We start from the raw sequence: 25,551 nt of genomic DNA on the forward strand, positions 1-25,551 counted from the left end.
ATGAGTGTTGCCTCAAAATAATTTTACAAGCATTTTTTCAGCTCATCCAACACTGATGCCCTGAAGAAATACAGGGGCAGCTGTGTCTGTTCACACCTCGCCTGAAATAGTGTTTACAATGTTGACATAGCAACCACGAGGCCTAAGTACAGCTCTCATAGGGTCTTTGAGAGTTTCTGTTTTTTTATAGGATTTTTTTTAAATGATCTTTACATACAGATACACACCTGTCAGGTTTCCTGTTCTAATCATCCTAATGAGTCCCCAGAGCTGAACTGATATGCAGAAGTAGAATTATTTTTTCAAATACATGCAATCAACCAAGAAGGTAATACGCCACACTGGCTATTTTTTAAACAATAGCAGATTGAAATGCTAAAGCACAAAGAGAATCAACAAGTTTCAGGACACAGTGATGTTTATAATGCTACTCTGGATGGCAGCCAACATTTTCATTATCTGAGAGTCAAACTAAACAGCCTCTTCTCTCCAGGATTGACAGTAGGCAGGAAAAGAAATGCTGTAAAAGCTGCCATTGTCATCTGTAGCAGCTGTACATTTTTTGAGAACATTATGAAGCGCTTCACTCTGTTTCTTTTCACTTTCTCACACAGGATTGCTGTCACTTGCTCTCGGTCTCTCTGCCACTCTCGCTCACTTTCACTCTCCTTCCTCTTACTTTCTTTCTATTCTGGTTGTCTGACGCTGTCAGCGAATTGCGCCGCGAGCTGTCATCCCTCTCTGACCTATCACAGATGATGGTTTTTGCAGCTGAGTCCCGGGCTGGCAGCGCAAACTCTCTCTCCCTCTCTCTCACACTCACACACAAACCATTCACATACCACATACACTCCAAGTGTCTCTTTGAGGTTACACACTCTCTGTAATACACACATAAAGACGTACACACTTCCTCTGTGCTCCCCCCGACAAACACCCACCAACACCAAGCACAAGGAATGTTGATGGGACTGAACAAGTGCAACCTGTCTGTCAGCATCTGCTCTGATGAGTGGAGCGTACCAGCTGGAGGGAGGTGGGGAGGGAGTGGGAGTTTGGAGAAGTAGGAAGTTTGTTAATTTTTTTTTTTTTTTTATGATAGGAGAAAGAAGTGAGGTTTATTTGGACAAAATAAAGGAAATTACTAGATATTTGTTTGCAATGATGATTTCATCTTCTCCCATCAGGACCCTCCAATGGCAGTAACTCTGGGTCTGAGGATGGAGGAAATGATCTTCAACTTAGCAGATACACACTTATTCTTTAATGACCTGGAGGTACGACACACCAGTCACTCTATATCAAGACTTTTTTTTTTTTTTAAGAAAAGTTTCTTCCTTTTTTTGCGCAGTTTTTAACACAAAAAAACTTCAGAAGTATTTCGAGCTGTGCAAAGCTGTTATTCATTTAAATACTACTACTGCCCTCTAATGGTGTAAAGTAGAGCTACAACTCACACACTGCAGGTGTTGTATTTCCAAGGAAAATATAAAAAAAAAAAATAGGGATATTAGTTTTTTACAACATTAAAGTTTTAAAATTGTGACTTGTTGAATCTGTTTTTGTCAGTCTACTGCAGTGGAATCAATAAATCAAAGAAATAATTGTAATCGAATGATTTTGTCTGTGTGCACGTTTTCATGTACAGGAGTGTGACCAGGTTCATATTGATGATGTGTCATCAGACGACAATGGACAGGACTTAAGGTGAGGATTAAATTATTTATATTTTACAAGAGGTAGCAATTGCTTTCAGGGATAATGAAATGAAGCAGGACGTGTGCAGATAAAAGTTGATGTCTACCTTTGAAATTTTTAAGTATGTTAATGCACAGTGCCTATGAAAAGTATTCAACCCCTCGGATGTTTCACCCTTTTGTTGATTTTATGGCTAATATAACTTTTTTCTTTACAAAAAAACTTCTTTAATGTCAAAGTGGAAACAGGTTTCTTGAAAGTCATGTCAATCAAACCAAAATATGTAAGTCGAAACAAGTGACTGTATAAATATTCACTCCCTTTAAAGTGACTGACCTAATTGGTAGTACGAAGACACCTGCGTCTGGAGGGGCCAGTCACTTGTTAGCCAGTCTGCCGGGTTACTATTACATTATGAGGACAAAAGAATAAAGGAATATGGCACATGTGTAAATCTGAGTGACTGTACAAGAAGGAGACTAATGTGAGAGGCCACCAAGACACCTATGACTGCTCTGGAGGAGTTACAAGCTTCAGCAGCTTCTATGCAGAGTCTCATCAAAGAGACTCTGCATAGAACTGTTGTTTGGGTTCTTCACCAGTCAAGGCTTTATGGGAGAGTGGCAAAGAGAAAGAGAAAGCCTTTGATGAAGTAAACTTATATAAAATCTTGACTCGAGTCTGCCAAAAGGCATGTGGGAGACTCCATGGTCAGTGTAAGAAAGTTTTAGGGTCTAATGAGACCAAAATGGTGCTTTTTGGCCATCACACAAGATGCTATGTTTGGCGGACACCAAAGACTGCACATAACCACGTACCAATCTTCACCACTGTGAAGCATAGAAGTGGAGAGAGTAAAATGAATGCGGCAAAATATAGGAAAATCCTGGAGGACAATCTTAGTTGGTCTTCAAGAGAACTACGGCTTGGGAGCTTTAATTTCCATCAAGACAATGACCCGAAGCGTACAGCAAATGCTACACAGAAATGGTTTAAAGACAACAAGGTGAATGTTCTGGGGTGGCTGAGTGAAAGCCTAGACCTCAGTTCAATAGAAAATTTGTGGCTGGACTTGATAAGGACTGTTCACGTCTGATCCCTGTGCAACCTGACGGAGCTTGAGCAGTTTTGCAAAGAGGAATTCCCCACAGACGCAGTGCTGTGATTGCAGCCAAAAGTGAATCTACTAAATACTGACTTAGAGGGGGTAAATATTTATGCACATATTTTACATTACATATGTTTATTCAATTGACATTACTCTATTTCAGAAATCTGTTTTCACTTTGACATTAAAGAGATTAAATTTTTTTTGTTTGTTTTTTTTTTTGTCAAAAGACAAATTATATCAACCACGATTGACTTGTAAATCAATTAAAGGATAAAATATGCAAGAGGGTAAATACTTTTTATGGGTACTGTATAAACTAGGGATGCCCCGATCATGTTTTTAGCCACTGATAATGACCATCTGCATGTAAGATTGGCTGATACTGATACATTTATATTGTGTCTTTGCTTTTAGCAGCTTATTAAGTGGTTGGCCAGTCTACTTAGCTTTGTAGTATATTGTTGTGTAACCTGATAAAAGAAATGCGAAAATCCTCCTTATTCACTCAACAACATGCATTTGTTCAGTTTTTTAGAGAGCAGTACAAAAACTTCCTAAGGAGCGATGCAACAAGTATCTTACAGTAAAGACAACTGAATTACACAATGTGGTTTTTCTTTCATTACATGTGTTCATTTGTCTAACAGTTATTAACGGACTAAAGAAAAAATGCAAGCCTTTTTAGAAGGCTAAACAGTTCAAGTAGTTGTTTAAAAAAGCAGTTAATCTCAGTTGCATCATGAAACTGATGATAATGATGAAAATGATACTGATGCTATTGCTAAGAAAACAAAAAGATTACCTCCAAACTACTGTATTTTTTAAGGTATTTACCTAAATCTAAATTTCCTTTTCTTGAAGTTACATTTGAGTACGTCATTAAAATTTCATTGCAGATTTTAACATCCAATTACTATTTTTTATTCACACAACTCAAAACAAAGTTTGGCAAATTTTACCATGGTTGCTTCAAGTGGATGAGGATGACTGGCCCACAGCAAGTGGACAGTTTTGTCAGTCGGTCAAAATGTAGCATTTTTGTTTAATTGATTCACAATGCTGATGTACCTCCTACTTATTGGCTGGCAGTTCTAATATTTGGACATACTACACTGCAAACATAGTGTTCCTCTCTTGTTGATGACAGGTATTAATCCACCAGTCTTTTATTTTTATAGAAATTCAGCTGAAAATGATTGGTTATCCAATCAATCGGGGCATCTGTAACATCAATAAATACTAATTATATTGAATGCAAATTTTGACATTATTAACATGACATTTTAGACGTAGTAATTGTTCGTAATCTTACAATTCTTCACTCATGTTGGGCCGGCCACACACAAGACAATTTTTAAATTTGAAAAAATTTTAAAAACATGGGCAACTAGGCCAGGCCGTCAGATCACTGGAGACCACAAACCTCCCGACCTGCCAGCAACCGCGGGTGATCATGTGACTTCAAAAAATGAATGAATGAATTAATTAATTAACACAGACGTCTGTCAATACCCTCTAGCTTTCCCTCCACAACAGCCTGCCCTGGCATGCTTTACAGGCGCAGCAACCATCAACAAGCAAGGGAAAGACTCAGGATAAAATCCTGGCTGGAATGATGGTACATTTGTGTCATAGTTGTGAGCGATGAAGGTACATATGATCCAGCTGGTGACGCTGCCCCGTCAGCTTGCCCTCATTGGTTGCTCCGTCTGAGGCACTACGACCTAGAGTCGTGAATATCAAACATGTTTGACATTTACGATTTGGGGTCTGGGAGGCTCCAACGTGATTTGTAGTAGTACAACAATCATGTTGACACCACACACGAGGAATATTCAGACAATTTATCATTTGTGACAGGCTCCACTCAGGATACTCGGAGTAGGCAAATCTTGTCTCAAATCGGCCTTTAAATCCTGTAGTGTGTGGCCGGCCTTACTGGTGCTGGATTATAAAAAGTAACCATTTGATCTTTTTTGTTCTACCAGAGCAGATTTTTTAAATAAAACATATCATTATTATTGACAGTACTTACAGTTTTGCAACTGATGGCTTCCATGCAGCTGCAACCAGCGCCAACCTGTGCCTGGCTACGGGCGTCCGCGGCGGGGTCGACTGGATGAGGAAGCTGGCCTTCCGCTACCGACGAGTCAAAGAGTTGTATAGCACATACAAAAACAATGTGGGGGGTAAGCCAATCAGACGGCTGTGTGCTGTAAACAAAATGGGGAAAAGTGTGTTCCGTTTTCCATGTTTATTTTGAAATGATGCATTATTTGTTGAATAATTATTGAATTAAAGAGTATGCTTGTTTATTGTTAATTTAAATTCTGGACAGACTCTCTTATTTATGTCATCAAAACCCCTGGCTGGAGGTTTTAATTTCAGGATGCTATAGCCACAATAATTATTTCTGTCTAAAGGGACTATATTGATAACTGAAAGACTGGAAAAATGGAAAGAACCAGAATTTGTAAAGATAACTATTTGGGATAAATACATGAGTGTCCTTACAATACAGTATATCAATGAATGCTGATATATGAAAGAATCCATTTGGTTTTTATACTTAAGATTAATGTAGGAAGATTTTAATGACAAAAATGCCCAATCATTTCTGCCTGTTCTTTATATTATAATTTATGTTTTTTAAGTACAGATGTGTTTTTAATTTTTTAGTGGAACTTTTTTTAAACAGTTGTACCCTAAACCTTCATTCAGGCTTCCATCAATACAAATATTTCACTCCAATAACCTTGGAATTTTTAAAGATATCAACAAAGAAAATATTTGACATGTCATTGAAATCCCAGCATTTACCTTGCCCATTTCTTTGTATGTTTTTTCCTTAATGTAGTGAGTGTTTATTGAAGTCTTGCTGTATTTTAGGCCTGCTTGGTCCTGCTAAAAGAGACGCCTGGCTGCAGCTCAGAGCAGAGGTGGAGGCTCTGACTGACTCTTGGCTCACCCATGCACTCAAGTCCCTGTCCATCATCAGCTCCAGGTTACTTTTTGTGTTTCACCTCTTACTAAAAAAGCCTTCTGTTAACTCAAAGTGTCAGAGCCTAATCTATACTCATGAACATTATCCATGTGAGAATGTTGTACTTAAACACTACTCTGCTCTCTGTTTGCAGGAGTAACTGTGTAAATGTGTTGGTGACCACGACGCAGCTCATACCAGCACTGGCTAAAGTTCTCTTATACAGTTTGGGATCAGTTTTCCCCATCGAGAACATCTACAGCGCAACAAAAATAGGTAAGAAGTAAATCCTTGCACAGACGGTTGTTTTCTACAGGCAGATTTCATATATAGATAGGATGAGAGTGATTATATAGTAATTTACCATGTCTGTGACATTAAGTACAGCGTGTTCATAGCTAAAAGGTAAAAGGCATCATTTTTGTGACTTTTAATCAGATCCATGTGTCACTTAACCTTGCAAAGCAGATGGATATGCCCGTTTCCGTGTTTTTCACTGGCAAATCTATCCTGCAAAGCTCCCGTCTGAACCATTTGGGCCTGATTAGAAAGTAACAGGACCAATCAGCATCAAGGGGCAGTACTTTCGGGCTCCTTTTTTGAGGTCTGGATCATTTGGCTTTGCTCAATGATAGGAGCTCCCAAACAGCCCTTCATTTGGTACCATTTTGGATTTTAATGTCTATCAAACTAAGGAGGATGCCAGCTCTTGTTATTTACAGAAAAAGCTGTCTCTTAGAACCAGTTTGTTTGCAAATGACACATCACAACAGCTCTTAACTACTGGTCTTTAATTGATACAGATGCGTCTCAGTAAATTAGAATGTCATGTAAAAGTTCATTTTTTCCTGTGATTTCCTTCAGAAAGTTGAATTTCCAAATTTTCTAGGTTCATCTCATACAAAGTAAAACATTTGAAGACTTTTGTTTTTTGCCTTAATGTCGATGGTTACAGCTGAGAGCTCATGAAAATCAATGGTCCACTATCTCAAAATCTTAGATTATTGTAGAAAAGTCTAATTTGCAAAGGTTTCCTGAGCCTTCATTCTCTCACTTTGGTTCAGTACACACAACCACAGTCACAGGAAGACTGCTGACTTGACAAATGTCCAGGAACAATTACTCACACTGTCTCAAGGAGTGTAAGTCACAGAAGGTCACTGCTGAATGGGCAGGTTGTTCTCAGAGGCTGTATCAAAGCAGATTCATGGAAAGTTAACAGGAATGGAAAAGTGTGGTAAGAAAAGAAGCATGGGCAACAGTGATGAGCTCGGCCTTCAGAGGATTGTCAAACAACACAGATTCAAGAACTAACTTAGGGGAGCTTTACAGGGAATGGACTGAGGCTGGAGTCAGTGGATGAATAGTCACTACACAAAGATGGGTCCAGGACATGGACTACAAGTGTTGTGTTCCTAATGTTGAGCCAGGTTATCAGAATCTTGCCTGGGCCAAGGAGAAAAAAGAACTGGGCCATTGCTCAAAGTCCTGTTATCAGATGAAAGTAAATTTTTAATTTCACATGGAAATCAAAGTCCCAGTGTCAGGAGGTTGTTCAAAGAGGCACAGAATCCAAGTCCAGTGTTTTCAGTTTCCATGGTCAGTGATGGTTTAAGGTGCCATGTCATCTACTGTCGGTCTAGTGTACTTTATCAAGTCCAGAGTCAACACTGTCAGCCGTCTACCCGGAGATTTTACTTCATGCTTCAATCTGCTGAGTAGCTTTATGGAGATATACTGATTTCATTTTCCAGCAGGACTTGACACCTGCTCATCGTTAAGCCAAAACTACCAAAAACTAGTTTGCTGGCCATTGTATTATTGTGCTTGATTGGCAAGCCAACTGGTCTGACCTGAACCCTGAGGAGAATCTCTGGGGAAATGTCAAGAGGAAGAGAGACACCAGACTCAACAATACAGATGAGATGAAGGCTGCTATCAGAGCAACCTGGGTTGCACTGAAGCAGTAATTTGTGCAAAAGAAGCTCCAATCAATTATTGAGGGCATAAATAAGGATAATTTTCCAGAAGGTAAACAAGTACATTATAAATCTGTTTTTTTTTTTTTTTTTTTTGACAGATGGATTTTGATATTCTAAGATTTGAGGTAGTGGATTTTTTTTTTCATGAGCTGTAAGCCATCATCATCAACATTAAAACAAAAAGTCTTGAAATATTTCAGTTTTCAATGATAAATCTAGAATATATGGAAGTTTAACTTTTTGAATTAAATCATAGAAAAAAAGGATTATGATGCAGCACAATACAATTAACTATTCAACAGTGTGTAAGGTAATTGAAGTTAGCACAACAGTAAAAATCTACTGCAGTCAAATGCAAAATTGACATTCATTCCGATGTAATACTGCTGAAATACTCTATATACTTTTACTGGAGTGGCATTAGTTATACAGGACATTCACTTTTAACGCATTACTTATTTTTTTAGTTAAGGATCTTAATATTTTTACCACTGCTCTGTCCTCTTGTTTGTCCTGTTGCAGGTTTTACAGTGAGTACAGTTAAAGCTTGTTCAGACTGACCCATTTAAAAATAAGCAGCAGAAGCAATAAAAAAACACAATTTATGTAGCACCTTTAGTTCAAGAAAATGGCAAAACTCAGTATAACTGTCACAGCCTGGCCCTTGACATCCTCACCTCAAATGGCCCTGATCTGATGTCCACTCACTCTGACACTTTTGGGGTATTTCTGGCTGGACATTGCCTTTCTGGGTGACTTCTCTATTAGCATGAACCACAGTCAGATGCACTAATGTTCCTCAATTGTTGCCAACATTAAATCACATTGAGCCATACATCCATCTGAGAAAAGGAAACTTGGATTATGGAGTTTGTAGAGAGCCAAAACATTTAGAAAGGAAAACTCAAAGCCAAGTAAGTGAGAGTTTCAACTCCTTAGGTGCCTTAATTTAACTGGATGTAGCAGAGTTGTAACCCTGACAAATTCCTAAGGTTAAAAAGCCAGAGAGACTCACAGAAGAGTTCCATGTCAGATCGCATAAATTGCTGGATATTGATTATAGTTATCTGAATTGACATACCTCAGGATGAAACATGTGCATGTCAAGACTAATGAGCCGACTTTGTGTGATGAGATAATGGTCTGTTGTCTGTGCACACAGCTGTGCCTCTTCATGTGTTTTAATTCTCCATAAACAAATATGAAAGCCGTTTGTTTGTCTCCAGGCAAAGAGAGCTGTTTTGAGCGTATAGTCTCCCGCTTTGGCACTAACATTACGTATGTTGTGATTGGCGATGGGAAGGATGAAGAGCATGCGGCCAGCCAGGTAAACAAACAACTCCTGAACCTTGACCCCTCTGACCTTGTCTCCTCCTTCCTCCCCTTGTTTATTTGTGTTTTTGCAGGAAAAGAGAGTTGCTTTGAACGCATAATGCAAAGGTTTGGCAGGAAAGTAGTGTATGTTGTAGTTGGTGACGGTGTGGAAGAGGAGCAGGCGGCCAAAAAGGTAATGGACCCCCGACCTCACTGTGAGCCCGCCTCCTCCTCACAGTGTGAGCTCTGATTGGACGAAGCCTGCCTTTCTTTGCTGTAGAGGTTTTGAGTTGGTCTTTAACTTTTGTTTCTGTTCTACCTGCTGTTGCTTTTTTGTTTTATGTTATAGCAGCAGACTTTTGATCGCAACTCTGAGTTTAAATAAGAGATTTAAATGTACATTTTGCACCTTCTAAGAACTCAAATAAACCAAATTTGTGTGAAAATGCAGCTATATTTTGACACTGCGATACATGATTTGAGCAGGCCAAAATAAATCTGATTTTTTTCCAGATGAGAAGTTGAAAATGAAAGGCTGCCTAAATGTACACAGTGATTAAGCTTTAAACAAACACTGTTTAGAGCAATGACTGAATAGTGTGGTGTGTGGATTCTTGTTTTCACTGACATTAGTTTGTGTAAGAACATAGTTTCATAGCAGAACATATGAATTAGTGGTCTAAATCTACTCAGTTTTAGCACTTTATAATGAATAAATATCCCATCTTTTCTCCAGCTTTGGGTTTCAATCTTGATGCTGGGTGCTGGGATAGTCAAAGAATTTGACATCTTGGGAAATATGTTTGTTTTCGTGCTGAGAATTCAATGAGATGACTGATATCACTCTGTTATTAGTCTGTTTGACATGAAGTCGCTGCAGCTGCAAGCTTCGCTAAATAAATAAGAATCAGAAAGGAAAAAATGGTTAGGCTCAAGCCAAAGTTTACAAATTTGAAACAAAATGAGGCATTACCATCATACTTGAGTAAATTCCACTATATAGTGTAAGAAAATTGCAAAGGCCATCCCTGAGTCAAACTATAAATACTACTAATAATTAAAGGCTTAAAAGCAATTTTGAAATTAAAAACTGAATAAGAGACCATCAAATAACATATCCATCTTATTCCTAATGGCTCCTATGAATATAAGTATGGTGGGAACATCCAAGCCAGAGTAACCAGAGAGAACTGACACATGTATGGGGAGAACATGTAAACTCTACACTGAAAGGCCTTGGCAAGGATGCAGCCCAGATATCAATACATCCTAAATAGTGAAATAAGATTTTCTTTAAAAAAAAAAAAAAAAAAAGATGCCATACATACATGCTCACATAATGAGAGGCTAACATCAAACTTCCAAACATTACTGAGTGCAGTACTGCTATGTTTCATAAGTACAAGTATTTTGCACCAATACCAAATGCTGGTATCATTATCTGTGTATCCTTAAAGAATACAATTGAAGGAGAACCAATGGACTTCCTAAACTAAAGGATAGATTTTGTAAGGTCTAAAATATAAAAAGCGATAACTAAATCATCTCTGGGCTAGACCATGATAGCTTTCTTTGTGCTCAGTTTGTAACTATTATCGTAACCATTTCAGTATCCATCAGGACATGCAAACTTTCGCTTATTTCTTGAGACCTTTTGTTCTAAGCCCTTAATGTGGAACAGACTTTTTGTGATCAGAATTTCAATTTTCTTTTATGCTAAGCTAGGCTAACAGCTCTTTGTTGTGGCTTCATTAAAGAAGTAGTGAGAGAATGATGTCCTCCTGTATTTTTTATCCCAGCACAGCATCAGGAAGCATACTTTCCCAAATGTTGAACTCTTTCTTGAAGCGTAAAGATTGCATGGATTTTGTTTGTAGTGCTTTTGCCAAGTGAGCAGCTACAAGCTACTGCAGTGTAGCTCGCATGACTCCAGGTGGTGGTGTGCTACGTGAAAACTGTACTGTTTGTGTTAATATGTGTGTGTTCACTTTGCAGCACAACATGCCTTTTTGGAGGATATCCAGCCACTCTGACCTGCTGGCTCTACACCAAGCACTGGAGTTTGAATACCTGTAACTATTTTAGCGCTATGGACTCATACAATGTACCATGGACACAGTCAGCCAGGCAGCCCCTTCTTTTGTATAACTATTTAAGAACAAATACACTGCAACTGTTTTTGTGATTTTTTTTTTGTCTTGTTTTTTGAACGTCTGGATTTACAAACTCTGAACGGTCTTAAGAAGAAAGGAAGGGTTGACAATGAAGAACTTTGGGAGAGGTAAAGAGGTGATTTGAACACCCAGCTCAGCCCGCCTGGTCCTGATGCTGGAAGTGGGCCGCTGTGAAAATGACCCTTCTTGCATCTGTAGCAAACTGAGAGCCTAAAAAGGCTTCAAACCTTCCCGATCCAGGAGGACGTTTGGTTTGTTCTGGAGAACAAATGATCTTCAAACTACGAGGGCTTCTCTGTACAGGCAGCGTTCTGTGTGCGAGGAGAAAAGCTGCTTTTTAAGTGTTTTCTTCCTGGTGGTATAATCACAACACATCAATGCAGTCTGTGGCAGAAACTTGTGTAAATTATTTACAATAAACTTAAAGGGCAGCGGTGAATATGTTCAAAGGAAGGAACCTTTACTTTTGGGGTCTTTTTTTGTTCTCTGGATTTTTGTAATTTTTGGGTGGGGGGGATTGGGAATGTGCGTCATGATGTGTTGTGCCTTAATGTGTTTGAATGTCTTTTCTTTATTCAGAAATGTTTATGTATGTAGATATAAAGGAAAAAACTATCCAAATTACATGCATCTTGTCTTCTCTGTACATATGTTTAGGCTGATTATTTTTGCAGCCCTCTCTCAGAACATCTACCATGGGTTGGCTACTGGTTGATATTTTCCCCAGTTTTGTTTAGAAATTTTAAGTTTCTTTTCCCTATCTGAGATCACCACAATTAATCCATCACCAAGGTTAGTACTAGAAATACAGCAGAATATGGTCATACCAACCCATGATAGCACAGTTTTTGCCAAAATCACTTTGTATTTCTTAATTTAACTCACATGATGCATCAATGACAGTCTAAAAGTACAAAAATTCTAATGTACATAAATATTTAAGACTTTCTCCTCAAAAAATACTCAGTCTAAATCAACACACCACTGCATTCAGGTCTTCCACTTATTAAAGCAGTGCAGAAGGTCTCGGATGGTTGTCTCAGAACCTCTGCTGTTTTTCTTTTTTTTTTTTTTTTCAAATTTTCAATATTTATTTATGACAACAATACACACAGGTACAGACCCTGACAAATACAAACAGACAACATTAACATATTCACAACAACACAACATATAAGGGAGATCAGTGCATGCTCATACTTAAAAAATTGTTCAGTTCATTGTCAAAAGGTTCAAACTGTCCTATACAGGGGTAGATCCGTTTTCAAAAACAAGAAAAATACAAACACAGCATTTCTCATATTAATGAGATTTGACAGTCAATCAGGTCAGATTAAATCAGATCAATATTTGCGATGATATGTACCCCCACACCTGCTTCCGAATGGTTTCAGAGCTAAACTTAGTGTCATTTAGTGTATCTGTTATTCGCTCCATGCCTAGAAGATTGAAAAACTCAAATATCTGTGTTTCTATAAAGAAGCATTTTGGTTTGTGAATTTTCCAGTTTGACAAAATCATTCTTTTTGCAGCCAAGAAGGTTAAACCAACTGTCTTTCTTTCTTGTCTTGTTTTAATTGTACAGCCCTATGACCCAACAGACACACAGATGGACATGGAGCAATATTTACATTAATGATCACTGAAATTAACTTGCAGACTTCTTTCCAAAATAACTTGACTGCAGGGCAGAGCCATAACAAATGAATCAAATTTCCCACTTGTCCACATTAATGCCAACAAAGACTTGAAGCACTTGGGTCTATTCTTTTAAGTCTAGAGGGAGTAACATAAGCTCTATGAAGAATTTTCAGCTGTATTACTCTATCTCTGACTGACTTTGAGGTTGTTTTAATGTCATGCCAAATGTTTTCCTACTCTGCAGAAGTAAATTTGACCCCTAAATCAAGTTCCCATTGTGACTCTGTCTTTGAGTTCGGGTTTGGAGAAGAATTAAGCAGCAGCTTACATAAACCTGAGACTGCTCCTCTGATGATAAAAATCTGAGTTTTTTATCAATGTCATAATCAAAATATTCTTTGGGAAATTTGGAAACAATTGACTTTAACTGGGAGTACTTTAAAAAAACTATTTGTATTCAAGTTATATCTTCTTTTAAGTTCCTCAAAGGGCAGAATCTCTCTGTTCTTTATGATTTGATAAATTTCTGTGATATTGTGATTGCACCTTACCATATTGGCCAGTGGACTCCCCACAGCTTTAAACGCATTGTTATACCATATCAGGGAGGATGGAAGAGCTGAACTTGTAATGTTCATTGTTTTAGGAATTTCTCTGCTTATGTCACATGAGAACTTAATAACACAATTGTCCATTTTTTTAGGTGGAGCAGGGGCGTACCAAAGTGAAGATAATGACACAAATTTGTTCTTCTCCTTTACAAGAAGTTCTTCCAGCCAGTCCCGACTTCTTTTGTCTTTACTCTTTTTATAGCCCCAAATAAGTGAATACCTGGCATTAAATCCAAGATCGTACAAATAAACATCATCATCTGCTGTTTTTCTTTAACTTCTTAACTAACTTTGACCGACACAAAATGCATTCCTTTGAGCACAGATTTGATTTTTGGAAAAAGTCCCATGGTCCTAGATCGGGTGAATAGGGAAGCTGATCAAACACTGATTTGTTTTATGGTCAGAAACTGCTTTACCAAGAGAGCAGTGCGAGTTGGCATGTTGTCTCTATGAAGAATGAAACCATTTTTTCACAGGTGTGGTCTCTTTCTTTGGACTTCTCTGCATTTCTAGATCCTGTTTGTAACAGTGTTGATTCACCGTTGACCCTTCTGGAACACACACCAAGATTATACTCTCAATTTAAAATAAATTTAAAAAACAATCGACATGGCCTTGAATTTGGACTTGCTCTGTGGTGCTTTCCAAAGCACTGACTACCGTCTTGTCTCAGGGTCATAGTTGAAGATCCAAATTTCAAAATGTTATCAGTCTTAAAAAAAAACTGGGGTCTCTTTGGTTTGATCCAAAATATCTTCACAAATTTGCTTGTTTTTCCTTCTGACCAAGGATCAGAAGTTTTGGGACAACTGGTAGGCACTTTTATTTGCTGAACTGTCTCTTTATCAGAGGTGACCATTTCTTTCTGCTATCATTCTTGAGTCATCAATCATTTTGAACAATTTGTTGAATGTTTTAAGTTTTTTTTTTTCTAAGGTTTATTTTTGGCCCCTTTATTTGATAGAGGAGGATATTGGATAGAATCAGAAACAAGGGCAAGAGTGGGGTACAGACATGCGGTGAAGGGCCTCAGGCTGGATTTGAACCAGGGCCGTCCCCATACATGGGGCGCCCTTTTCAGAAGTTTTTGATGTACATGGGCAGCCACAATGTTAGTCTTGGATATCCTCTCTGCCTTCACCAAGTCTTTTAGGCCATTAAAACACTCATGACCATGACATGCAGTAACCCTATACACCTCAGTTAATGTACAAAAAGACTCTGCTGTTTTGTTCAATTTCACCAAGGTAATGCATTGCTAAACTTTTAAGCTCATAATTTTCCAAGGCCTTGGACATGTGCACTTCAATCAGTAGCTAGCAGTAAACTAGACATCACTTACTGGAAACTTCCAACAACTGTGCGTGACTACCCAGCCTTTAATATATAACACTGGAGGGAAAATGAACCAGAGGGTTTTATCCTCATAATCCAGTCTTATTTAAAAGCCATACCTCAGAGCTGCCCTATGATTCCCAACTTTTATGACTACCAAGAGATTCAAGTGACTCATCTCACTTAACATTTAAATATTCAAAAAAGCTAAAGACAACATATTTATTTTCACTTTTTATTGACTGCTCATTTCTTGCTCTTGAAGTATTCCTCAATTACATCCTTGGCTTGCGACTCCTTGCCATAGTCCTGTACAGAGAAAAAAAAACAGTTTACACATTAGCACAGCTCAGAGACAGGCTCTAAGATAGTCCAGTTTGAATGGCTGTCCAATAAACTTAGTCTGACAAAATTCATGGCAATACAGATATTTCATAAGAAATCGAGGCAGTTTTCTTGCAAGTAAGCTATAATAAGTGTCTGTACTAAAAGCACCCCAATGTTAAAAGTTAAGAAAAAAAAAATCAATGGGTTGTTGTCCCTCTTCCGATTATTCTTAGAGCCTGTTCTTCAAGTTCACTTCAATCAGGGGTTGCAGACTTGTAATTACCTTCCAAAATCACAAGTGGGCAGACGTACTAATCCGTGTGATTTAAGTTGAGCCATATTTTTACATTCAAGGAAACATGTAAACAGTGCTAGCAATATCTGATCCCACATTTTGTGATCAACTTTCATTAGGTCAGATATTCCAATCAGAATATACCATGCTTTAATACACCTCTGACTGAAATCAAATACTATTCTCAAGGCTTTGGACACAAAATTAAGCTAGATGGAATTTTGAAAAGAAAAAAAAGAAAAGATCCCGCATTCAACAGTGTAAGAGGTCTGTTGAGGACATGTTACGTGATGCCATGTGTAGCCATTCTTTGGGACCCCGGACACCACAAATAGGCGATGGGGCTCGTACCCTGGCTGTCATCTAGCCAAATGTTTAAAACAGCTGCGTGGCACGAAGCACAGCACCTGGACTTGATTGGCAGATCTGTTTACAACTTGTAACATTTCTATTTCACACCAGACCTGTGCCTGTTGTTTACAAACAAAAGACTAGAAAAGAATAAACTGAAACTTGTGCAGTTCTTTAGCTTGAAGCAAACTTAAAATAAAAAGCTTCTTTCACCTTGACGACCACACAGCTGCAGCCCACCACCTTGCGGGGTTTACCCTCACGATCAATCTTGCACAGACCGACCCATTCACCAAGTTTCTTGTTGTCATCAACCTGAAAGAAATGCAAAAAGCATGTTTTACAGTTTGCCGCAAATTTGTTTTAACTACTTTTTCACAAATGTTGAACGTGATGAAGACACTGGAAACCAGCCTGTAAGGGCATAAATAAAAACAGCGAATTATACCTGATGACAAAAATCACCTTTATTTACTGTAGTTTGATCCAGGTTTTTAAACAATACCCATCCACTGGTATAAACATGCTGCAGCTTTAAGTGCTCTATGCTGTACCTCAGACAGGAAATTGGGTAACAATGGCAGTCTCCTCAAAGTATTCAGTAGAGGGAGCCAAATTATCATCAACGATACAGCAGCACATGGCCCAATTATTTTTGTCTACCAATACCAAACACATCCAAACTACTTCACAGAAGTATACAACTCTTAAAAGTATAACTTTGTATTTGAATTTTGGGTCTCTACACATTTCCTGCAGTAGACTCAAAATGAGTCTTCAGTTTATCAGATGTGGTACCTTGATCAGGTTGATCTGATGCTCAGCACAGAGGGCCTCCACCAGCTTGACATACATGGGCTCGTCGCAGTTGCTTGCGAGGGCGCAGAGATGGGCCTGACGCCTGAAAAAAATAAAATAAAAAACACTTTACTCCCAGGAAGCAGTTAAACATCAATTTCATCTTGAATTTTTATGGCATATCTCAGACAAAAATTGGGTAACAGTGGCAATCTCCTCATTGTATTCAGTAGAGGGAGCCAAATTATCATCAGTGATACACCTGCTAGAAGTACTGATGCTGTCCATTTTCACTCACTTGTCCAGGGCTTTGGCAGCCTCTCGGATACCACGGGCAAGGCCATCGTGGATGAGCGCGGTCTTGAGCACTTCAGGGAGAGCGGTGTTTACATCCATGACACCTCCAGCAGCACTGCTACAAATGGATAAACAAAAGAAGTCTTTAAATGCTCATAAAAACATCCACACAAAAAAAAGAAGAGACTCCAGTCGAGCCTCCAGCATGTCAGAATGCGGATCTCACTCATTTGAGAGTGAAGGGGTATCCGACAAAAGATTTAAAAGTCATCATTCAAACACCAGAGAGCTCACTTAAATTAAAGGCACATTGGAAATTGAGTTGAAGTCTCAGCACTTCACAATTAGGGCACATTCTGCCAAAATCTGAGTCGCCGCTGCTCATAACATGTAGTTTATCCTGCAACTCTTTCCATGAAAAGCCTGGTCAACGCTTCTGCATCAAATCTTTGCAGCTGTGAGCACCACATACTTGTGCATTCTCTTGATATGCAACGCTCCGTAATTATTACAAATAAGAAAAGAGACACTGTATCAGATGGAAAGTATGGCTGCTGTACCAGCAAAGGCAGAAGACTGAAGAACATCGTGCTCTGGTTGGACCAGAGATTTAGATGGAAAAATGCCAGGCTATAGCTGAGCAGAGGGGCTAAATTTCAAAAACCACATCCTTGAATGATTTTACAATTGCAGAGTATTTGCTTCACTTGAAAGCCATAATAGACAGAAATGTGATAAATGACAGTATCGGAGAAGTAATGCTTAAGAGCTGATGGTTTAGCGCCTACTATAAACCAATACTACCGGTTACTGTTAAGACCGGATTCCGTGTATCATTGCTGTATTTATCCTTATAGTGGTCTCCTGAATGGACAACAGTAAGATAGGAAGCAGCAGAGCTTTAATCAGCTCTATTTTTCAATGCTGTACCATCCAGGTGTCAAATATCTCTCAGCCCGCGACAAGCATTTTGGCTAAGCTAGCAAGCTATAATGAAACAACAGTAGCGTTAACAGGACCATTAGTGAAGGAAAATCAACAATGAACCTTTACACCACACGGCTCATCACCGAGCTTGTTTCTGCATGTGCCGTTTTGACCGTTATTCCTGTCAAGAGAGCGTTAGCGTCATATGAAAGCTTCATGCTCACCCTTCCTCGGCCATTGTTGATTAAATATGGATGTTGGGTTTAAAGTTCTGCAATAATGAAGAGAAATGAAAGCAGAGTTACCAATAAATACAATCAGGTCGTTTTGGTACAATTATACTGAAAGATGCTTGAAAAATCTTTTAGATTGTATGAGAGTAAATGAGACACACCAAAGCCTCCACTGGGGCAGCGGATAAAGAGGACGTCACAAGTCCGCGACACTGGTTTATTACCGCCAGGACCCCATGCGATGCACACAGGCTGGCCGGTATGTTGCCTGTTGTAGTTAGACTACTTGTTACGATCTTGTCTAATTTATTATTTTCTTACTCTTTCAACTGTTATTTTCTGTCAGAAGCGACTTACTTATGCTATTTACTCAAATCAAAAATACTTGTCCGTGTTTTTGAAAATCTGAATTCTTCATAAACTTTTATATGAAAATTCCAAATGTTCAATAAAGTAAAATGTAATTGCTAAGGAGCTAAGTATTAGAGGGCGACGAATAACTTCACCACATACGTTTTAGAACAAAATAGTTTGATATTTTAAAGATTACTGTACGGTCAATTTAATTCTGAAGTTCCAGAATAAAAGCACCTGTACAGATCTTGTTTACCTTTTGTCTTAATCATTAGGTTATCTTATCTGACAGGTTACATAAGAACAACTTCCATAAAGTCCTCTGGTGATAGTGTATTTTGGAACTCTCTCAATATTCATGATCATATAGGATAAAACTTCTGGACAGAACTTTGGGTTTGTGGATGTAAATCTTTCTTTGCACACTGTGATTTCCATTTATTGGTGTTATTGTTTCTCCATTAATTTGTGTTTATTTAAATCCGTGTTGGGGACAGAAAGGTTGAGCTGACTGTAGCTAGGTGTGGTTTTATGACCCCTTTGGTGCAAATATAAACTGCCAATACCTAGATGGGACATGTTGACTCTTTCACTGGTAAATCTACAGATAAACACTACTATGAACCAAAATTAGAAACTGCACTAACTCACCGAACAAACTGGTCATTTTTTTAATGTATGCATTTTATAAAAAGGAGACTGTCAACAAGCATGTCAATTTCATTGTTAATCACACATTCATGTATGCTTGGTCATATACTTTATATGAGCCAAACTTAAATCAAAAAAAGGACACAAGTAATTTAATTCGGTCTTTTATTGAATCATTTATTCATTTTTGCTTAAGGCAGCAATAAGAAAAATTTTGTTTGTGTCAGTTTTAGAGTTTCTGCAGATCTGTGCAAGTATTTTCTTTTTTTAAAGAATTCCCTCCTGCTTTGCGAAACTTTACTAGTAAACAGCTCTTTGCATCATTTTCACATTGTGAGCTGTATCGGAATTATTCAGTGGAAACAGCCTTTAAGTCCTCGTTGGTCTGTTGAAGTCTTGTAGGTCTAATAAAGCCATCCATGTGTTAAGACCATTTTAAACCAGCTTAAAGGTGTGCAGAGTAGCTTTAGCTTGAAAGTTGATACTGCAGTAAGGACAGGAGAGAAACAATGTTGTCCTGTAGCTGGTCTCCGTTTCTCTTAGAGTTTCAGAAAACTCTCTAAATCCTCCATCTCGACAGCATTCTCAAAAGCATCAAAATCCTGAAAGAGAGACAAAGAGTTTGGGGTTGAGTGATGCAGCAAAACTCAAAGACACAGGGGAGACAAAAACATAGATTTACAAAAGCTACAAGGAAATTATCTCTTGAGTTTTGATGTTGTTAGAGATCAGATTGTTTTAGTACGTATTATGTAATATTTTTCTTTATACTCAGTCATGTGCTTATGTTATAGGCATGTAGAGTGCTGAGGATTCTTCACGGGGCCAGAGTCAAGCTGGACACATGTCCACACACATGTGTCACTTAGAAGCCAAGGTCAAGCTCAACTGCATCCCTTTTGTCCCAGTCTTTCCCCCTCTCTAGAGATGCGCTAGGAGACCGCCATTTTCAAACCCACAGCAAATACCTCTACAAAATGCAAGGACATCCAGAGCAGGACTTGGGTTGCACCAATCCTCCTTTCTGCCCTCAGATGAGCTTACTTGCCAACAGGTCTGAGGCAACTTGTGGAAGGGCAAGGCTGAGCTTCCTTATGAGGTCCACATACGACACTCTTCTAAGTCCTCAAAGCATAGGACTGGCTCTCCCTGCAACACCCAAAATTACAGCTTGCAGCTTATCCTGACTGGCTGCTAAACAGCTGTATCCTAGGGCTGATACAGATGGTGCCATGACCAAGTACACCGAAAGCTGGCGGTCAATATGAGGTGTCAATGGAACCCCCTGTGCTGATGGACAACACTGTACTGTGGTCTGTCCCTGCCAAGACAGTAATCATGACAGAGCTAATAGTGCCTTATAAGAAACAATGGAGGTTGCGTTTGAGAGGAGGCAGAGAGCGGGAGCTTCTGGCTGTGGCTCAGAAGAAGAGACCCCATGTGGGTAACTAAGAATCTTGGGACCGGTTGCAGGAAGCAGAAGGGAGACATCCCTACTGCTGCCCCACTGCTAGGAGATGTTCTGGGATCAAAGGGGCAAAACATCTGTGAAGGGTGGCTCCCAGCTGACAACCCTGCAACCAAGAAATGCCTTGTAGGCAACAAGGCTAGATTGAAATGACAAATTAATTGACCACACTAAGTCTTAGAGTCATGAAAATCATGTTTGCATAAGAGGTTGGTAAGTGAGTTGTGATCACAGGTTTGATAACAATGAAGATGCATTGTTAAGATGAAATATAAATGCTCGTATTAAAGTGAAGTCAACTTGGAATCCAATTACCCAGCATGTTGATGCAGAATGTAAACAGGGTCCTAGAGGTACTATTAGTGTGGAAGCTAACATCTGAATTGTCCTGCTTTTAGCACCCACAAAGTTATATCTAAGGTTCATACAAGTCTGCCTTTCCAAAAGCTGTTGAGGTATTCTTGTCAGACACACAAACATATCAAGCCTCGACTCTGGCATTAAGAAAAAAAAGACCACTCCAGAGTTGTTGTGCACAAGGTGTCAGGAACGATGCTGCAACGTATCAGTCATTACAAAATAAAATAGGAATGCTGAACTGGCAGAACCCCTGAGGGGTAAAATGAAGTTTGAATGTGGATTAGGGTGCAGTCAAGTAAAAATGCTGTGTCTACTGTCTCTATGTCCATACAAACATGTGGGTGGGATAATATACTGTAAATATTGATTTTCTCTCTGTGTCTACGCCCTAGACTAGCACAAGTTTCTTTTTTTCCCTCTGGGACATATGCAAGAGGAATGTCAATGATTAACACTGAATCATGACCCATACTGTCCTTAGGGAGTGTAATACTGTCTTTTACTTTAACTGGTTATCATGTGAGACTTACCCCAAGGTAGGTGTCCCCCTTGCATATCTGAGGGGCTAATGCCGTCGGGTTTTGAGCCAACTTCCTCATTTTGTCCTTGTCGTCAGAACACTGCGTGATGTCCACTCTTTCATATTTGATCTTCTTTGAGTCCAGAACAGAGAAGATTCTGTCCTGTTTTTTCCTGATCTTCAGGGGAAAGGAGATCATCAGTCACATTTACCAGAATCTTACATTTATGTGAAGCTTTCTCATCTGTGAGTTTACCAAGTTATCTGCCTCAGTCTAATTCTCTCCTCAGCCCTGAATAAACAATCCACCAAAATCCAAGCAATTTGGACACTGTACAGACAGTATGATGTTTAAACTTAAACATGCTGTTCTGCCTTCAACCATTTCCCCTATTTTTCCATTTGCTGTAAATGTATTTGTGTAATTTAGACAGTGCAGAGGTTTGCCTGCATTTTTTGATATTGCAAGCAATATTTTTCCATATTGGGTATTTTGGGCTTGAAAACATGGTTGATAAGCATAGTACTGTCTATGATTATTACTTTTAACATTAGGGATGCACAATATTATCAGCATAATGTTGATATCAGCATATATTAACTTAAGAAGTTTACTATTAGTATCAGCAGATATGAACATTCCTGCTAATATTTAAATCCAATACATTGGCTGGAAAAATCAGCTTATATTGCCTGTTCACATGGCTGCCCACAGAATTTGCTGGGCCCCTGAAAAACCCAATGAGTAGGCCCACCCCAGCTGTGATTTATTGATGATGTCGCTGCATGTGTGCTGCATCATTAACATTGGTTTTAGTTTCCTAGCTAACATTTACTTTGTTTTGGAAATGAAAAGTGTTTCAAGCTGTTGGGCTCTGATTTTGCTGCTGTTTTTCACTTGTTTTCCACTTCATACAAATTTTTGCTGCTTTTTGCCCATTTTTCCCACTTCTTTTGACACTTTTAACCCATTTTTGCCACATTTTTAATACTCGTGGCCAATTTTTGGCACTTCTTTCGACACTTTTAACCTGTTTTTGCAACATTTTTGTTGCTTTAACCCATTTTTTTCCCTTCCTGCCACTTTTAACCCATTTTTTTGCCACTTTTTGCTTATATTTGCACCATTTCTGCCACTTTTAATCAATATTTTTTGCTCTGCCAAGTTCTGTCACTTTTTTTTTAACCACTTATGGCCCATTTTTTGGCATTTCTGGCCCATTTTTATCATTTTTCACCTGATTTTCGTGTCTCTTTTATAATTTTTCAGTTTTTTTTCTATTGAAGTTGTTTCAGTTTAGTCTACTTTATTTTCTGGCATCCTGACGTCTGTGCTCATGATGGTCTAGCTATGATGTCAAACATGACTTTCCTAATATTTCAAATTAGTGTGTGCATGTTTAAAGTAGGATATATTGTACACTACAGCATAAATTTTAAAAAAATCATTGTTTCTTTAATTAAAGTGGTTATTATTCAGGTTAAACATAAAATATGATTATCACAGCTAAGATTTAAAATGGACTATGATTTTTCTGACCTTCTTGGCCCCCCATTTGGCTGGGCCCCAGAGAGCTCTCCCCTTTATGCACTTAGGTAAAATTAATATAGAAATATTAGCACATTATCTGCAAAAATGCAGTATTGTGCATCCACAGTAAGCATACATTTTCTGAATCCGGCATCTTTTTTCCAAATTCATACTAACCTATATTGATATAAACAGTATTGTCCTGCTCTATATCTCTTTTTTAAATACAGAAAGATACCTTAAAAACTTCATACATTGTCCAGTTGTATGTCAGTCAGCATAGAGATAAAACAGCTAAAGGTAAAAGAATGAAGAAGTAAACAGCATACATTACCTCCAGGTTCCCACACACACTGGCATAAAACACCTTGAGCTTCTCATCTGCCATTTTAACAATCAAATCTGAGTCTGGACAGGAAAACGCCCGTTAAAAGTGTGAGAGAGGTTGCAAAGAAGTGCAGGGGCGGTGAATGTTTCAGTATCCTGAATGCAGGTATGCACTGCTGTTTTGCTGCAGCAGCAGACAAGGTGAGCAGGTTTGGACACGGCCTGACTGCCTGCATGGGCACACCCACTTGTCTGACTGCCATTCCAGTCGTAGCTTGCCGCTGTAAAATAACAGGAACGCACTCACACAGACACCAGAAGTTAAAAGTTGAGTATATTTACTTAAGTAAAATGCTTTAGCAGAAAACAGCAGTACCTTTACTGAGTCTAGGTTCAGGGCTTTCCCCTGGCTGGGGTCTTTCTGTGTGGAGTTTGCATTTTCTTCCTGTGTAAGTGTAGGTGGGTTTGTACCTTCCTCCCATGGTCCAAAAGTAACAGATTAGGTTAATAAGTGACTCTGAGTCACTTGTGGGTGTGACAGTCAGTGTGGTCACATGCACAATAAGGTCAAGTTAGACCTGTAGACAATTATTTTGCATCTTTAATTAAGCTGAAATAAACTCATTTCCTTCCACAAGCCCTTTTTACTTACAAGTCAGACATTTTGATTAGACTTATGTAAATAGATTTACATAACACTATCTGTGAATCTTCTTGTATAAGAGTCACTGAGCATTTATCTTCCTGGAAGCTTCTGGGCCCCATGTTTCATTTGTTTCTCTGGATTACTGCTATGGATACCTGCTGCTGTGGACTCACCCAGCTCCAACTACAACAACTTATCAGAAATACATCTAAACTTAACCCCAAGAATAAGGAAATTTGTGTTTTGTTGATGATTTCTTTTTTGTAGCAATACTTCTTCTGTTTACTTCTGTTCCAAATGGTGCCAAATTTGTAATGAACAAGCATTTGTGGAATGAGCAGCAGAGCTGAGTATGTAGGTTGTGCCCATGAAAAATTTGCCAAATCTTCATTGCCAGTGCCAAACAGCTTGTTCTGCTGTTGCTCTTGTTAGAGCTTCTGGCACCTGCCAGCATGGGCCCTGCAGTGGTCAGTAGTTGTCAGAAGAATACACATGCCACATCTGAAAAACAAGGCTTGTCATCATTGGAGGCAATCTCAATGCAGAGATACTGAAATGAGATTATGCAATTAGTTGCAATCCCAGATCTCCACAGTGAAGGACTGAACCAAGATGACAACACTGGGCCCCATAGAGTGGGGTTTATCAGACTACCACCAGAATTTGGGAGTGGAGAGGATGAAATGACCTGCCAACGGTCCTGACCTCAACCCCATTGAACACTTGTGGGATCAGCATGGGTGTGCTGGTTGTACCAGTGTGACCAGCACAACCACGTTGGCTGACTTGTGACAAATGCTGGTTGAAGAATGGGATGCCACCCCACAGCAGTGTGTGACCAGCATGAGGAGGAAGCTCTTCCACACGTTACTGAATGTGGATTTGAGAACAGCTGAACTTGAACTGCTATAATACTTTTACTTTTTCATCCGTTTTATTGTTGCTAATGAATGATCAGTCACTGGGCAGTTCCTGCAAATACTGCGCGCCCTATTACTGTCAGCACCAACAGCCTTCTCCTGTATCCCCACTAGTTTATAACTGCTTCATCTGCCAACATCAGCCTTACCATCTCTTTTTCATGATCAGAAGTGTAAGATGAAACTAAAAGCAGCTCACCCTTAACTACAATTATTACCAATATCAGTCCTGTACATTTCCTCACCTTCTCAGCTGCTAATGCTAATATAAGAAGGTCCAGTCCTCCATCAAACATGGCTATCAGTATTAATTCATCACATATTACCAGTTTGAGATAGATTTACAACTAGGATAGCCATTAATACCTTAATATTGTTGCTGCTCTGCTTGTTTTCTCATGTTTTGCATCTCCCTCCACACACATTGGCTTATCTAAAAAGTATCTAGGGACCTGTCAGTTAATATCTCAGATCTTTCTCTTTACAATCTTTCTCTTTCTCTTCTTTCTCTTTGCAGTCCCTGCTGGGTGATATTCTTTACCATATGCTCTCATGAGACCGCTGCTTTGCTTTATTTATCACTGCCAAGTCTGTTTCTGTGTTGAGTAATGGTTGTTTTTGTGGGGCGTCTCTGTCTGTTAGTATTGTAACTGTATAGATAATATGAAGATGAAACTGATCTTTAAGTCCTCTA

At 38.9% G+C, this 25,551-nt stretch overlaps 3 protein-coding genes and 3 non-coding genes across 11 annotated transcripts in view; 1 reads left to right on the forward strand and 5 right to left on the reverse strand.

The window, feature by feature from the left end:
- Positions 1–11,787, forward strand: part of eya4 (EYA transcriptional coactivator and phosphatase 4) — a 73,968-nt gene extending 62,181 nt beyond the window's left edge. For 2 of the 5 annotated variants that reach the window (XM_041805526.1, XM_041805527.1), the window contains 7 exons: positions 1,188–1,277; positions 1,649–1,707; positions 4,838–4,998; positions 5,699–5,813; positions 5,947–6,068; positions 9,181–9,281; positions 11,084–11,785. In XM_041805526.1, the coding sequence (XP_041661460.1) occupies positions 1,188–1,277; positions 1,649–1,707; positions 4,838–4,998; positions 5,699–5,813; positions 5,947–6,068; positions 9,181–9,281; positions 11,084–11,164 (729 nt within the window). In that variant the 3' untranslated portion in view covers positions 11,165–11,785. Of the gene's footprint in view, positions 1–1,187; positions 1,278–1,648; positions 1,708–4,837; positions 4,999–5,698; positions 5,814–5,946; positions 6,069–9,000; positions 9,102–9,180; positions 9,282–11,083 lie in introns of all 5 variants that reach the window. The other 3 variants (XM_041805525.1, XM_041805523.1, XM_041805524.1) reach the window with 2 other exon arrangements.
- Positions 11,788–15,073: 3,286 nt separating this feature from the next.
- Positions 15,074–18,334, reverse strand: rps12 (ribosomal protein S12). The gene is made up of 6 exons (XM_041804714.1): positions 18,242–18,334; positions 18,072–18,118; positions 16,922–17,038; positions 16,624–16,726; positions 16,039–16,140; positions 15,074–15,161 (listed from the first exon to the last, which is right to left on the reverse strand). Exons 2-6 carry the CDS (start codon positions 18,083–18,085, stop codon positions 15,099–15,101), a joined length of 399 nt encoding a protein of 132 aa, XP_041660648.1. The 5' UTR covers positions 18,086–18,118; positions 18,242–18,334; the 3' UTR covers positions 15,074–15,098.
- On the reverse strand, positions 16,373–16,460 carry LOC121522000. Its single transcript, XR_005992925.1, has one exon. It is a non-coding gene; the product is annotated as a small nucleolar RNA SNORD100 (small nucleolar RNA).
- Positions 16,802–16,884, reverse strand: LOC121521999. The gene has a single exon (XR_005992924.1). It is a non-coding gene; the product is annotated as a small nucleolar RNA SNORD100 (small nucleolar RNA).
- Positions 17,124–17,200, reverse strand: LOC121521996. Its single transcript, XR_005992921.1, has one exon. It is a non-coding gene; the product is annotated as a small nucleolar RNA SNORD101 (small nucleolar RNA).
- A 912-nt stretch (positions 18,335–19,246) lies between the features above and the next one.
- zgc:153284 (uncharacterized protein LOC751696 homolog) lies at positions 19,247–23,741 on the reverse strand. 2 transcript variants are annotated; one of them, XM_041805849.1, is made up of 4 exons: positions 23,668–23,720; positions 23,299–23,572; positions 21,444–21,611; positions 19,247–19,687 (listed from the first exon to the last, which is right to left on the reverse strand). In XM_041805849.1, exons 2-4 carry the CDS (start codon positions 23,350–23,352, stop codon positions 19,625–19,627), a joined length of 285 nt encoding a protein of 94 aa, XP_041661783.1. In that variant the 5' UTR covers positions 23,353–23,572; positions 23,668–23,720; the 3' UTR covers positions 19,247–19,624. The 2 variants fall into 2 exon arrangements, with proteins under 2 accessions (XP_041661783.1, XP_041661782.1); XM_041805848.1 differs by having other exon boundaries at positions 23,299–23,741.
- Between the last annotated feature and the right edge of the window lie 1,810 nt (positions 23,742–25,551).

The sequence above is a fragment of the Cheilinus undulatus genome, linkage group 14, assembly GCF_018320785.1.
Source record: "Cheilinus undulatus linkage group 14, ASM1832078v1, whole genome shotgun sequence".
Lineage (NCBI taxonomy): Eukaryota > Metazoa > Chordata > Actinopteri > Labriformes > Labridae > Cheilinus > Cheilinus undulatus.